Genomic DNA, 16,179 nt, shown 5'->3' on the forward strand with positions numbered 1-16,179 from the left:
GTAGGAAGAGACCTTGGAGATGACATAGTCCAGACTTATAATAGATGTTTAACCCCTTTGGCAACACTCCTGCCCGATGGCCACTCTGCCTCTGCTCAAAAATTTCCTGTGGTGATACGCCATTCTATTTCTCTCTATTGCTGAGATTGTGGTTTTGAAATTGGGTGGCCACATTTCTTTCTTCCCCATCAAACACTCCTCAGCACCTATGGGCTTCTCTCTCTAGTGTGGAATTCTTTATTAAGGATGCTTTGCTAAGTGGTGACGAGGCTCACAGGAGGCTGTGAGGATGCAGTCCTTCCTATTTCTTGACTCCATCTTTGTGGCAGCAGCGGTGGTGACAGTTGATTCAGTAGCCAACATGCAGTACTTTGTCTGTGTCCATGGGCTACACACCCTGGAGCTGACTGGCCAGGAGACAGTTGTCCAGATGAAGGCTCATGGAGCCTCAGTGGAGGGCATCGCCCTGAAAGATCAAGTGGTGCTCCTGGCAGGCACGCTTATGGAGGAGGCGGCTACCCTTGGCCAGTGTGGGGTGGAGGCCTTGACCACTCTGTAAGTAGCTGGCCATATTCTTGGAGAGAAAGTCCATCATACCCTGTCCTGTGCTGGGAAAGTGAGATGTCAGACTCCCAAAGTGGCCAAAAAGTAGAAAAAGGAGGGGCAGAGAGAGGAGGAAGAGACGGTGATGGGCTGGGTCAAGTGGCAGATGTAATACAACTGACACTTCATCAATGTTGTACCCACCTTTGGCAAGAAGAAGGATGCCAGTGCTAACTTGTAAATCCTTTATGGTACTGTGATACTTTCTAATAAAGCCACTGGTCCAATCAAAATGCTTTCCTATCATATAATTCATTACCTCTATGTATAAGGTGGCTCCTCCCTCATCTGACCAACTTATGGATGCTGAGCTCAAGGATCTTTGAGGAAATATTTGAATCAGTCTGATTCAAATTTTGAATCAGTCTGATTCAAATTTTGAATCAGTCTGATTCAAAAGAAGCAGCTCAGGATTGAGAGTGCTAGCTCAGTGTTCTTATTAGATCATACTCCTCTATCTGGCTGCTGGCTTGGGTTCTTCAGTCTCAAAGACCAAAGGGTATGGAAATGAAACGTTTAGTTGAATCAATAAATTCCTTGTAGGTAGTTTAAATGAAAAAGTAGTGGGAATGACCAAAGAACGATCTCCAGTTAAAGAGAGCTTAGCTCACTTGAAGAGCTCCCCTCAAATAAGATCTATGGCATTTTCTCCCAAGTAAGTTCCAGGATCCAGAGAACACTTTCCATTCTAATCAAAAAAGCTTAGCACTGATGGCAGAATATGCAAGCCCACCTTGTTCAGCTTCCTGGTTTACAAATGGGAATCAGCTAATTTAGAAATCATGTCTCTGATTAAAATGATGGAGACTTTAAAACTGGAAGAAAAAAATCAGGTTCTCAATAGGGAAGGCAGAAAAATAAAGACACCAGCACCAAGCCAGGGCTCACCACTGTTTTCCCCCTCAGTAGTTCAGGGGAAGACTATTTGGCTAGCAAAAGCTATGAATTATGACCACATAATAACAACCAAGGGCTGTTGGTTACAAACTAAATAGGTTTGGTTTTTAGATACAAATGTGTTTTGTTTCTAGAGGACATATTTTAATGCTCTCCTGCCTATACTGCAGTAATCAGGAGTCAAAGATATTGTCACTTAGACACTCATGTGGCCTTCCTACCCTGGATCTCTCGATCCCTGCCATCTAGCAAGAGATGCTTGCTTCATGGGGTGGATATAAGTCTTTTGAGTCACCTTGGATCAGAAACCATGCCTTGGCTTTTGTTTAGAGCAAATATCAGTCCCTTAAAATAGCAAATATTTGATTGAAAGGTTTATCTATCTTTAGTATGTCTTTCCTCTTTACAAAGAGCTGAAGTAGAGGAAATTGTTTAGTCTATAAGATGTAAGATTTAGGTTAGATGCAAGGAAGACAGTTCAGAATGGGTGACCCCAGGATGTCACAGAATTCACTGTGAGTGGCTTTCAAGACAGAACTTAATTTTAATGTAGTGAAAGTGACAGCTGGAAGTCAGAAGTTGGCTCTGCCATAAAAGACACTCCGTTGAGTGTGGAAAGTCACTTCCCCTTTGTGAGTCTCACTGACCCCAGGGGAGGAGGTGGACTAGACAGTCTATCCAGGTCTGACATTCTATGAGTTTCACTTATTCAAAAAACCATTTATGTGTGACAGCATGGCTGGACCTTGAGGGCATTATGCTAAGTGAAATAAGTCAGATGGAGAAAGACAAATACTGGACAATATCACTTATTTGTGGAATTTGGAAAAAAATACCCAACCCAAACTCGTAATACAGATGATAGATTGGTGGTTGCTAGAGATGGGGTAGGGGGTTAGGGGAAATGAGTGAAAGAAGTCAAAAGGTACAAACTTCTAGGTATAAAATAAATAACTCCTGGGGATATAATATACAGCATGGTGATTATAGTTAGTAATACTGTATCAAATATTAGAAAGTTGTTGTTGAGAATAGGTCTTAAAAGTTTTCATCACAAGAAAAAATTGTAACTATCTATGGTGGTGATGGATGTTAACTAGACAAACTCTGGTGATCATTTTGCAATATATACAAATACCAAATCATCATGTTGTGCACCTGAAACTAAGACACTGTTATAAGTCAATTATGCCTCAATAAAAAAATTATAAGGTATCTGCCATGTTCCAAAAGCTGTTCTGAGAATTCAGAAGTGAATAAAATAGGCAAAGTCCCTTCTCTAGAGAGGTGACACAGGCAACAAACATATATGTCAGGTGATGATAAGAGCTACGAATAATCTTGAAGCAGGGCAAGCAGGTGGGGGGCAATGGGGAGGTGCTGTTTTTCTGTAGGGAGATCAAGGAAGATCTGCCCGATAGCTAGCACTGGGGCAGATATCTAAGGGAAGGATGGGAGCCAGCCATGCAGCTAGTTGGATGAGGAACATTTCAGGCAAAGGCCCTGAGGCTAGATCACTCCTGTAAGAGGTGAGTGTGGCTGGAGCAATTGAGTGAGGGGGGAGTGGTAGGAGATGAGAGGAAAGAGCAGGAGGCCAGGTCATACAGGGTCTTGGAGGCATTGGAAAGGGCTTTGGAGGGCTTTGGGTAGAGTGACATAGTCTGACTTATGTTTTAAAAGGGTGACTCAGGCCGCTGGAGAAATACTAGATTATGTGGGGCTGAGAGGGAAAGCAGGGAGGCCAGTTAGCAGGCTACTAAATCATCTAGGTAAGAGGTAATGGCGGCTTTGACGAGGGTGAAGTGGTAGTGGTGGTGAGAGGTGGTCAGATTCTAGGGTAGTCTGAAAAGATTCAAGATCTGAAGGCTTTTGTCATGGACATCTCATGGTTTCCTTTCTTCTTTGAGCCCTTTATAGACATTATGAGTCTATTTTTTTTCTTTCCTTTTTTTTCTAGATTCCACATATGAGTGATATCATATGGTATTTTTCTTTCTCTTTCTGGCTTACTTCACTTAGAATGACAATCTCTAGGGCCATCCATGTTGCTGCAAATGGCATTATTCTTTTTATGGCTGAGTAGTATTCTATTGTATAAATATACCACAACTTCTTTATCCAGTCATCTGTTGATGAACATTTAGGCTGCTTCCATGTTTTGGCTATTGTAAATAGTGCTGCTATGAACATTGGGGTGCATGTATCTTTTAGAATTAGAGTTCCTTCCAGATACATACCCAGAAGTGGGATTGCTGGATTATATGGTAATTCTGTTTTTAGTTTTTTGAGGAATCTCCATACTGTTTTCCATAGGCTGTGCCATACTGCATTTCCACCAGCAGTGTAGGAGGGTTCCCTTTTCTCCATACCCTCTCCAGCATTTATCATTCATGGACTTTAGAATGGTGGCCATTCTGACTGGTGTGAGGTGGTATTCATTTTAATTTTGATTTGCATTTCTCTGATAATTAGTGATATTGAGCATTTTTTCATGTGCCTATTGACCAGTTGTATGTCTTCATTGGAGAATTGATTGTTTAGGTCTTCTGCCCATTTTTGGATTGGGTTGTATTAAGTTGTATGAGCTGGTTGTATATTCTGGAGATTAAGCCCTTGTCAGTTGAATCATTTGCAGATATTTTATCCCATTCTTTAGGTTGTCTTTTTGTTTTGCTTATAGTTTCCTTTGCTGTGCAAAAGCTTATTAGTTTAATTAGGTCCCATTTGTTTATTTTTGCTTTTATTTCTAGTGCCTAGGTAGACCGCCCTAGGAGAACATTGCTAAGATTTATGTCAGATAATGTTTTGCCTATGTTTTCTTCTAAGAGGTATATAGTGTCACTTAATCCTGTCAGAAGTAACAAAGTGTGCATTTATCAGCAGGTCCCCGAATCCAGGATGACCCTCACTAAGGTGGCTCTCCTGACTCCAGAGACTTTCTGCTGATACAAGAAACCACTTCCCTTGTCCTGTCTTGTCTGTTGGCTTCACTATCCTTTCAAGCCCAAGGCTGGATTTATCAGTGACAATTCAACATGATTTGAGGGGCCGTTAACCAGCCGCCTTTTCTTAAACTATCAACCCTGCATTTGTATTTTGAATTTTATTCTGTAGGGAATAAGGAGCAACTGTGGTGGTTTGAGTGATGTGATCAGAACCCATGCTCCCACATATACAGCACGTTCTTATCTCCCACAGCATTCAATTTTGACTTATTGTTTATATGTTTGCCTCCTCACCTCAATTAAGTTATTCAAAGGGACTTGGTAACCAACTGGGTGTGGGTGGCTGAAGGAGAGATTGAAGATGAAGACATCTACAAGGTTTTAAATCTAGACAACTGGGAGAATAACTGGAAGGGTGAAGGTGCCATCACTTGAGAAAGGGTACACTGGGTGAGGAAGAGGATTTAGAGGGCAAAATGAGGCTGGCACAGGATTAAGAACACAGACTTTGCTGCCAGACTGCCTAGGTTTGAATCCCAGTTCGTCCACTTACTAGCTATATGAACTTGGGGAAGTCATTTAACCTCTTTGTGCCTTGATGTCCCCATTTGTAAGAATGGATAAGAGTATTATCCTGCATCATCTGATTGTGAGTATTGAATAAGTTAATGTATGTTATGTACTTAGAATGGTGCCTGGCACATAGTAAGTGCTACATTAGTGTTTGCTATTTTTGCTATTCAACATAGGGAATTTAAATGTTTGGGATACATTTTAAATATATTCAGAAATTTGGAAAAACAATTATGGATCTCATGATAGATACTGGGCTACAAAAGGAAAAGTAACAGAACTCTGGGCAGCACCAATATTGAAGAGAGAAAAAGATAAGGATTTCAAAAAAGAATCAAAGAGGCAGTGGTCAGAGAGGGAGGAGGAATCAGGTAGGCATGATATCATGGAAACTAAGACAGTTGTCAACCAATGAGATTAAAATGGGACACAAACATTGGACCTATGAGTATGGGGAGGGGTTGGAAGACACGAAGAAGATAGATAAAAGGAGGGAGAGTCAAAGATCAATATGACCAGCTCCTCATAGTATTTGGTGAGAGGTGGCCCTGTCCAAAAGGCCCCTGGGTGATCAGTGGGTCTAGCTTCTTTCTTTCATCCCAGTTCAGTCCTCTCTGCCCCAGCTGCCAATCAGAGGATCAGTAACAACCAGCTGGGGTAGTGGGGACTGTTTAGCAAGGTCCCAACTAAGGAGTGTCTCAGCCAATGGCCATAGACTCATTTCCCTTTACTCCAACTAGGATCAGAGGAAAAAACAAGGAGGGCAGATGAACACAGGAACCCAAGAACTGCTGTTTCTGATAAGACTCAGGGCTCACCTGGCCCAATGTCCTGAGTCTGAGTCAGGTATCTGGGGACTTCCTCCATGAGGTTCATCTCATGAGGGTAACAAGAATCCCAGGCATTGATTTCATCACCAACTGTTCACTCCCATGCCCACTCTGAACTGGCCACCGTCATTCCCACTACCCACATCATTGCTCATTCACTTCCTTCTGACAAGTGTGCCATCCCCTTCTGTCTTCCTTTCCAGCTTAAAGCCTGTTTCTTTTCTGAAATGTTCCTCCCCTGAAACCTCTTTGTCTATTTGTATCCAGAGTGGCCTCCCATATTGTCCACATCACACATTCTGGATAATGTAACATACATTTTGTTGCACTGTTCTATTTCTGTCCGATGTTTGTTGTTGACATATGGAAAGGAATCAATACAAGACAGTGTTTGGTGCTCTGGGATAGGACAGCTGGGTGAAGAGATGGAAGGAGAGCATTGAGTTTTGCACTATTTCACACTTGAACTGAGTTTGCAACAAGAGCCGTAAGTTAAAAAAAAAACCAAACAGTAACAATGAGGAGCCTGGGGTGAAAAGGAGACAGAAGATAGCTGTCCTCGGGATAACTGTACATGGGAGGTGAAGGAGGAAGGGGTGATATTACACACAGATGAGATACACCTGCCTAGGGACAGAGAAGAATAGGAAACTCCCTAATGGTATGTATGTATGTGGGTGAGCACTATAGACCACCATGAGCATCAGGCTACAGGAAGGAAGCCCTGAGTTGATGGTAACCCTGAAAGGGGGAGGGTGTCAGTCATGGCTAAAAAACCTTATGTGTTTTTATTTAGTGACTTGCTTTTAAGATTATCTCAGAGCCTCTTCCTTGTGAAGTATCATGCAGCTAGCTCCCTTGGTCTAGTTGAGACCAAGTTTAAATAATTATGTTTTTTCTTTCTGAAAGGCAAACATCACTATCCTAAGTCTTTTATGTCCCTTGGAACACAGAAGGCCATGCCCAATGAGAGGGGCAGACTGGTTGGATATCATGTGTGTGTCTGCTCTCCCCACAAGACTATACATTTCTCAAGGGCACTTGCTGTATCTTTCAATTTTATCATCAGGCATATGATTAGTACTCAAAAATACTTAGAAAATGGAATAGAACTAAAGAGAATGAATCATTTGCTGGAACTCCATCATGAATGAGTTGTTTTGGATAGACACTATGTGTACCTGCTTTGTTTATTTTCAGCTGTGTTGTAAATGTTACTGCTTCTGATGATTCCTCAGCAGCAGAGCAGTGTAGTAGAAATAGTGGCTTGGGAGACAGGCAGCATTTGTGCCAGCTTGGGCTCAGCTGAGTGACCCTGGACATGTCATTTCAGACCAAATGATCTCTAAACTCTATAATTCTGCTTTGTGAGTGAAGTGGGCCAGCTCTTCATAAAGTCAGCACAGATACATGAGAAGAGAGAATTCACTTCATCACTTTGGCCAATATGATGCCGTGCATTCATTCTGACTTTTTCTTCCAATGAAGTGGCTGATTTATTTTCTTGACTTTGACAAAACTCATGTTTTTGGCCTAGAACTTTGACTTTGGAATGAGAATCATAGAATTAATGCTATTACTTAGATTATTATAGAGATAAATATCTACTGTTACATTTGGCAATTCAGGTAACAAAAAATTAACATTTTGTATTAATTCTAATGATATGAGTATCATATATTGACTGCTATATGACACACATTGTGCCAAATATTGAAAAGTAATTCTCATTTAAATCTCACAGCAACCTATGATGTAGGTAGTATCATTAACCTCCTTATACAGAAAAGGAAACTGATGCTTAATCAGGGTGAACAATTTTCCTGAGGTCATACAATCTGAACTCTTAGCCACTAGGTGCTAGTTGGTGCTTAATACATACCTAGAAATGAATAGATGAGATTATCTGGCAGGAAATATCAGCATGGCTTCAACTAGTAGGAGTGGAAGTAGTATTAGCTCCCACCTGTTGAGTATTTGCCATGCGTCAGGCACTATTCTAAGCAATATACATGGATTATTTCATTTCATTCTCACTGTAACTCTGTGGAGTAGGCTGTTAATTGTCCACATTTACAGATGAAGAAGCTGAGGTTTGGAGAGACTGACTTGCCCAAGGAAGCACATCTACCAAAACTACTAAGACTCCGAAGTCTATGTTCTATATACCTCTCCAGGCTGCCTGTAAAGAGCAGGGTCACTTTTGCGATTCTCTCCTTTCATTTCTGCTCCCATGTTGAGAGTTGGAGATTTAGGGCCTAGACCCTAAATTTAGGCCCCCTCTCTGTGCACCAGTCACCTTTACCCAGGCCCTCAGTGTCCCCCTCCAACTTGTGCAGTTTCTCCCTGATACCAGGGGTCAGATAGGGGAAGGGGTAAATGGAGTGCCTTGTTGCTGATTTTCTACAATCTCAACACAAACACTTATCAGTGTTGTTGAGACTTAATCTCGCTAGCTCATCTGTGAGACCAATTTTAATTTGGAGCCATCTGCCACAGACAAATGAGTAATTATGGCAGAGCCCAGAGGGGCGGGCCATGGGGAGAAGGCTGGCTTAGCCTCTTTCCGCCTGCCTGCATTGACGCAAGTGACCAAGAAAGAAAATTACTTGGGTGGGCTGTTGATGCAGAGGCCAGCAGTTCTACCTCCCTGTTGCTCAAATCCTTCAACTCCAGTGAACGAGTAGGGATGATTTTGAGGTCATGCAGCTTGCCTGGCAGCAGAAGGGAAACTATTGTCAGTCACAAAGGCCAGGCAGAAGGAGGTAATCTGTGAGCTGGGCCAGCTCGCTCGCCAGCCTCTCCCTCTTACTGTACTGGCAGTCCCTTGTGGTGAGTGTCACTTGCCAGCTGGTCTCTCCACACAGTATGACAGGCTAAGCCAAACTGATGGAGTGAAACTGAAAATAATAGTCACTGACCTCTGTCTAGTATTAATTTTTTTCAAAAGACTTAAACATATCTTTATCTTATTTCTTCCTTATAACAGGCCCCTATGTTGGGTAGGGGTGGGTATTATTAGCTTCATTTTAAAGATGAGGAAATTGAGCTGTAAGGGGATTCTATAACCAGACATGTGCAAAAGACCTTATGAGTTGCCCAAGACTAGCACCTCAAACTCTGAATTAGAGTCATTCTGTCTTCTAGGCCAGTGGTTTCCCTGTTATGCTTGCTCCTCAGGGCCAAGGAGCTATGGGAGCGTGTGTGTGTGTGTGTGTGTGTGAACAAGTGGGGCTTTGGGCTCTGACCTGCACTTAAACGAGGGCCGCTCTGCTTGGGTCTGTTTTATGTCTGGGCAGGATTTCATTTAATAAAATGCTCTGCTACTGAAAAATGTTTGAAAACCACTTGCCTAGACTAGTGTTTCTCATAGAGAGTGTAGTGGGTTGAATTGTGTCTTCTCAAAAGACATGTTCAAGTCTTAACACCCAGTACCTGTGAATGTGATCTTATTTGGAAAAATGGTCTTTGTAGATGTAATCAAGTTAAAATGAGGTAGTCGTGGATTACGCTGGGCCCCAAATCAAATGACTGGTGTCTTTACAAGAGAGAGGAGAGGGAGATTTGGACACAGACACGCAGAGGAAAGACACAGAGGAGAAGTCTTTGTAGTGATGGAGGCAGGGACTGGAGTGACGCAACTATAAGCTGAGGCGTGGGACAGATTCTGTCTTAGAGACTCCGGAAGGAACCAGGCCTGCCAACACCTGCATTTTGGACCTCTGACCTCTTGAACTGTGACAGAGTATGTTTCTTTTATTTTAAGCCACCCAGTTTGTGGTAATTTGCTATGGCAACCTTAGGAAACTAATACAGAGAGGCACATAGACTTCTTACCTAGAAATGGGTGTGTGTGTGGGGGGGGGTGGGCTTATTATAATGTTGATTCTAGGCCCCAAACCCAAGATTCTGATTTTGTAGGTATGCAGTGGGGCTCAGGAGTCTGCAGTTTGACAAGTTCTCCATATGCACAAAGCTTGATTTTTGAGCTGGTTTTGATCATAGACAGACACAAGACTCCTCTCCGGATTGTAGCTGGATTTGCTCTCCCTGCTAACAAGATTTCGAGAGTCAGTGGGCCAAAGGGAGGAGGCTTGATAGACAAGAAGTAGGCTGGTATTAAACTTTCTGTACTCCCAAAATTCTGAAATCTGAGAGTTATTTTAGAGTTTTTACCCCAAGGAATCACAAATCCCTCAGGTTGCCAATATCTATGCCTAAGGAAATAGGCCGTAGTGGTTAGGGAGTGGATGCTGCCAAGAGGGTTAGTTTTCTGGAGTAGCAAGAAGACCACAGAATAACACATGCACAAGAAGACAACAGAATAAGAGCATACACACAGACACACATACATGCACAGTCTTCTACTTGTCTGTGCAGGAAATTCTACCTGATAGAATTCTAGCTGATAGAGCACCACCACTTTTACTTTAAGATTTGGTCCCTATTAAAAATGCAGGTGTCACAAATGAACTTATTTACACAACAGAAACAGACTCACAGACATAGAAAACAAACTTATGGTTACCAGTGGGGGAAGGGGGTGGGATGGGGTAAATTGGGAGTTTGAGATTTGCAGATATTAACTACTATATATAAAATAGATAAACAAGTTTCTCCTGTATAGTACAGGGAACTATATTCAATACCTTGTAATGGTGTATAATGAAAAAGAATATGAAAAGGAATATATGTATGTATGTGTATGACTGAAACATTATGCTGTACACCAGCAATTGACACAACATTGTAAACTGACTATACTTCAATAAAAAATGCAGGTCTCCATGTGAGTGATACTTGAAGCCAGTGTCAGCCATTTATGCCCAGCCTTTGGTCTTTATCTGAGAGCAGTTTTGATAGGTTAGAAGAGGGAGAAGAGCACTATGTGCTGGTGTAAGGGTGGAGCAGAGGGGGTCTTGTTGTCAGCCTGAAGCCAAATTCCTTGCTCAGTAAAGAGGGTACTAGTTTATCCACCCAAGACTGATGGAGATCAGCTGTGCCCATTCCTTTGGTGAGATGGGGGAAGGCCTCCATGAGAAAGGACAGGTGTTTGAATTCTGTGTGTGGGAAGAGTGCCTTCCCAAGAGTAGCCTACCCAGCTGGACCCCAGGTCCTTCAGGAGTCCTGTGTTTGCTCACATCCCTGACTGCTCCCAGGTAAATAAATCTTGTTTCTATCTCCTAGAAAGGCAGAGCTCTGTGGCAGCCTGTTGTTATAGTTACTGATACATGACTTATCGCTGCAATTGTCAGAGCAATGGAAGAAAATTAAATTTAGTAGTGGCTGGTTGGGAGGGGGTGTTGGGAGAGAGAGGAGCAAGGGAAGAGAAGGCTGCTGAAGAGACCTGGGGTTGGAGCCTATGGCTTTGTGGGCTTATATATATGGTATGAAATTTGAGTTATGGACAGATGAGGTTTATATTGGCAGAGTGTCTGAAGGGATCTTGATAAAAGACAGCCTGTCCCAAATTGCTTCACCCAGGTTTCATATGCCTGACTTTCCACCATTAGTGGTTCATTCCTGTGAGTTAAACACTACTTTTCTCCAGGGGAGGTCATACCTTAGATTGTGCTTTAGAGTGAGTTTACCCAGTGCCTTTCTTCCTCAGGGTTTGCCAGAGCACTGGGGAAAGATGGGGGAAATGGGGGACATCAAATAAAGACTTGGCCTGCTTTCAAAACTCAGATAGGGCTGGTGTTGCTAGTCCCCTCTTTGGAAACTCCTCTGTGCTTTCCCTGCTTTTAAAACTGTTATGAAGCTAAATTGGATTGAATATGGAAGTCCAGTATGTCTTGTTCAATCAGCTAGCAATGTGATTTCTGGGAGATACACTTAACTCCGTCATGTTCACCAGCAAGTATTTATATATCGCCCATCATATACTAGGCAGTGGGTTAGGTACTGATGGGGGATGCATGGAAACAGATGGGCATTAGATTATGCCTCACATTTAAGAAACAATCTAGTTACAGAGACCAGACATTCACACAAGTAAGGCTGAACAATAGTCCATGGTATTATGTGATTGGTGTCAAGTGAGTGATAGAGCCAAAGGCTACATAATATCAGAGGTGGCCAAGATCATCATGGAGCAGAGTAGCCATGTAGCCTTAGTTCAGATTAGTACATTAAATCACTCACTTAGCAGGGCTCTAGGGAAATGGGGCTCAGAACAAATCAGTTTTGATGGGGTGGTGATACAGACTGAATAGGGAACATGCTCACACTTCTCTGCTTTGCTATGTTTCCAAATTCTGTAGGCCTATCCTTTCCAGAGAGGTCATCCATCCTCCACTGAGCTACCCTGTCTCAAAACTTCAGTGGTGGAAGTTCTAAGGCTTAACCCAGACTGCCAGAGAAGCAGTAGAGCCTAGTGGTTAAGAGGGTGGGTTTAAGAGCTAGGCTGCCTGGCTCTGACATTTATTGTGATCTTGAACCATTGACTTAACCTTCCTGTGACTCAGTTTGTCTCACTGGTGGAAGGGGGACAATAATAATAATACTGTCTGCCTAACAGAGTAGCTGGGAGGATTAAGTTTTGTAAGATGCTTAGCACAGCACAGTTGCATACTATTCATTCATAAAATAAATATTTATTGAGGGCCTGTGCTATGGCAGGCACTTTCCCAGTGCTGGGAGACAGCACTAAAGAAGAGAGATAAGGTCCCTTCTCTGCACCGTGTTAAATGCTGATTCAGACCCTTTATTCAAGGGACTTTTAATCTAGTATCTTGCTTTATGCTCTGTCAATTCCAATTCCTAGTCTGTGAGTTATCAGTTAGCTTATTTTCCTTCCTTTTTGTTTAACTAGGCAAGTATTAAAGCTGTGAATTCCCTTTGTACCCAGCTTTGGTCATGTCCCATAAGATTTGATGTTGAGTGTTTTCATTATCAGTATTTTCTAAGCATTTTACAATTTTGGTTTTTACTTGTATTATTTCTACTTTGCAGTGTATTATGACATTCCATGTTTGATGATTTTGTATTTACTCTGTTCCTACTATGTGCCCCTACTATACTCCAAAGGAAGAGAGACCATGAAGAGACCTGTCTGACTTGAGGGGTTTAGACAAGACTACGAGGAGACAGTTCTGGGAAAGGCCATTAATGAAGGGTTTTGGGTGCTAGGCTTCAGGCGCTGGTTTCTCTTCTAATGAGGAGACCTAAGAGTCACTGAAAGATGGACAGGAATGATGGGATTGTTATGCTTTTCTGGGAGGAATAAGCCAGTATCATTGTTCAGAATGGCTTGAGAGAAAGAAAGAGGCTAGAGGCAGGGAGTTGAGACAGAATTTTTCATGTTAGTCTAGGATAGTGATTCTCAAATCTGAGTGGGCATCAGACTTCCCTGGAGGGCTTGCTAAGACACAGCTTGCAGGGCCCCAGCCTCAGAGTGCCTGATTCAGTCAGTCTGTGCTGGGGCCTGAGACTTTTGCACTTGCATTTTTTAATAAGTTCCCCTAGTGATGCTCATGCTTCTGGTCCAGGAACCACACTTGGAGAATCACTCATCTAGGAGAGAGGTGATGAGAACCAGAGGTGGAGTGATGGGAGCTGGGCTAGAGAGGAAAGAAAGGATGTAACAGATTTTGAGAAGGAAGAAGTCACAGGGCTTAGAGCTTGAACATGGAGACAAGGGAGAGAAAGGACTGAAAGATGACTCCAGAGTATTAAACCTAGGTGCCTTGGAGGGTAGGAGAATCACAGAGACAAAAACCCAAACATCTAGGGGTGGAATGCAGTCACATGACCAGAACTGGAGAAATATGGAAGTCCCCGTATCCATCTGCATCTGCACTGTGGCCCTCAAGTTTGAAGGCCTCCTGTCCTTCGAGAGAGCTGGTGAGAAGGAGAAATCTCAGGCCTGTGTTTGGTTTCTCCTTCTCTAGAATGTAACCTTTGAGAAGAGGAAGGAAATGAAGATATAGAGCAGGGGTTAGGGAGGGTAGAAAGAGCTTGCATATTCTGGAAACAGAGATCACACTTTTGACTTGTTAAGTATTAAATTTATATAGGCAAATACTAATAAGGAAAAGGCAAATGGGTAAAACTCAGTGTGGGCCATGCAGGCCAGCTCTAGGATGCTGCCTGAGATTACTGATGCTATTTTTTGAGAGCAGAGCATTGCCACGATAGGGCCTCTCAACTCCAGCCTACCTAACCTTCCTCCATTTCAAGCCTTCTGACTTGGTGCTCTGTTGTCCCTGGCTATTTCCCAGGGTGCAGGGACTCCTTACCTGCTTCTCTCCACTGGGCCGCCTGTAGCTGAGCAGAAGCTCCACAGCGCCTACCACTTCCTTGCGGATGGCGTAGAGCAATGCATCGCCTACATACACGCTGTGGTTCAGGAGTAGTTCCATGATCTCCAAGTTCTCATTCTCAATGGCAATGAGCAGGGCGCTCCGGCCCAGTGGATCCATGCAGTTGATGTTGACATTGTAGTAGATCTCGGCCTCTTGTAGGGCCTGCTTCACGGTGGCGTAGTCCCCCTTCTCCACAGCATTGAGGAAAGCTTTCTCCTCGGCAGACAGCTCCGTTTCAGCCCTCACGATTTGCAGGGGGATGCGATCTCTGTATGGTGAGTAGTTGACCTTTTTGTAGTACAATTGGGCCATGGTTTATAGCAATTTAGAAACCTGAATGAGGAGAGAGGGGGAGACCAAAAGTATTCTTAGATACCTGAAGGTCTCAAGTGGCCAGTTTTGGAGCAACTTGGAAAATCCTAAACTGTTCTTTTTTCCAAGTTTTTTTTTTTAAATGGAGGTACTGGGGATTGAACCCAGGACCTCTTGCATGCTAAGCAGGCACTCTACCATTGAACTATTACCCTCCCCCAAATCCTAAGCTATTTTAAAGACCCAATCTTTCTCCTTTTGCAAAGGGGTATAGCAGAAAAAGCCCAGAACTTTGGGGTCAGAAAGACCTGGCTTCAAATCTTGGCTTTACCAGCTTTGTGACCTTCAAGAAGTTACTCAAGCCTACTGTGCTTCAGTTTATTGTTATTAAGTTTATCAATATTAATAACATTAATAGCAGTAATGATTTAGTGACTGCTTACTGTGTACTGGGCCCTGTGCTAAAGACTAATTCCTACCTCATAAAGCTCTTGTGAAAGTTGAATGAGATTATAACTGATCAAAGCAACTGGCACAGAGTAAACCTCCTGAGACATGGCACTAGTTAGTTTCCTCCTTCCCTTCTGCCATCTGAAAATATGCTTGATAATACTTCTGATTGATGATGCAAAGTTGGAGCTCATCGTTGGCCAATTTCCTTTGGACCCTGGGCTGGGGGCCCTGTGCTAATTGGTAGGATTACATTTGCAGCTTCCCCAGATGCAGATCCTGGAATGAAAGCTTGTTTTAGGACTAACTGAAACCCTCACTGGGGAGGGGGTATTGAGTCCAACAGACTAAAGCCAGGTACCTCCTCTTATACTCACTCATGATTTTTTTCCTCCACCAAATGAAAGACCTGACAGATCTGAGAATCTCTTTGATTCAATTCTGAGAAGTGAATGATCTGTTTTATAGGCCATACATCTAAAGCCCAGATTTTAATAGAAGTGATTTCAAAGCAAAACCTATTATTGAGTTCCTATAATATGTTTAACTTTCTTTGGGAGACCAAGAATAAAAGACAATCAGTCTTTGCCTTTAATTGTGTAGAATGAATCACAGTATAGAGCTCTTGCCATTGTTTACAGATTAGATTCATGAACATTCCTCGTTGACTCCTTGTACTAGCCCAGTGAGATAGGAATGGTTATCCTCCCCAGGGGAGAAGATGAGGTGCAGACCCATTAGGTGATTGACTCCCCTTTCCCTCCCACACCTGCGACCTCCAGGACCCTCTGGAGGCTGAGTTTGAATGAACCCATTTGAGTGTCTTTCATTACTGAACTGTTTCACCAGCAAAAAGAAATGGAAATGTGATAAAGAGCCTCTTGTCTCATCTCCTAGATATAAGAGGAGATGAAGACATGAAGCTTCCATAAACATTTGCCTTACTCTTCCAGGTAATTACATCTCTGCTTTGGCAGAGTGAGATGCATATATTATACCAAGTGGCATTTGCAATTCATGTGCTTGTGATTTTCTGGGAAGTTAGTATTTGAAGTTTAGTGTTGCCTCTTGCCCTGAACAGGCTCAAATGACAAATTTCTCTCCACGTCCAAATCTTAGGAAAGCAGGGTGCTGCTTGGCTGTCTTGAGAAGCGCTGATATTTTCTTGTGCTACTTTCAAGTAACTCAGCAGTGACTAAAGGAAAGTGGCATTTAGGGAAAGCATTTGTCACTAAACAGCAAATGACTTTAATAATGCTAATT

At 42.7% G+C, this 16,179-nt stretch overlaps 1 protein-coding gene across 1 annotated transcript in view; it reads right to left on the reverse strand.

Moving 5' to 3' along the window:
• The window catches only part of TRPC5 (transient receptor potential cation channel subfamily C member 5), a 236,460-nt gene that overhangs the window by 113,567 nt on the left and 106,714 nt on the right, over positions 1-16,179 (reverse strand). The window contains exon 2 of the mRNA XM_074359488.1: positions 14,089-14,487. Within this exon, the coding sequence (XP_074215589.1) occupies positions 14,089-14,466 (378 nt within the window). The 5' untranslated portion in view covers positions 14,467-14,487. The remainder of the gene's footprint in view (positions 1-14,088; positions 14,488-16,179) is intronic.

This window comes from Camelus bactrianus, chromosome X, assembly GCF_048773025.1.
Source record: "Camelus bactrianus isolate YW-2024 breed Bactrian camel chromosome X, ASM4877302v1, whole genome shotgun sequence".
Lineage (NCBI taxonomy): Eukaryota > Metazoa > Chordata > Mammalia > Artiodactyla > Camelidae > Camelus > Camelus bactrianus.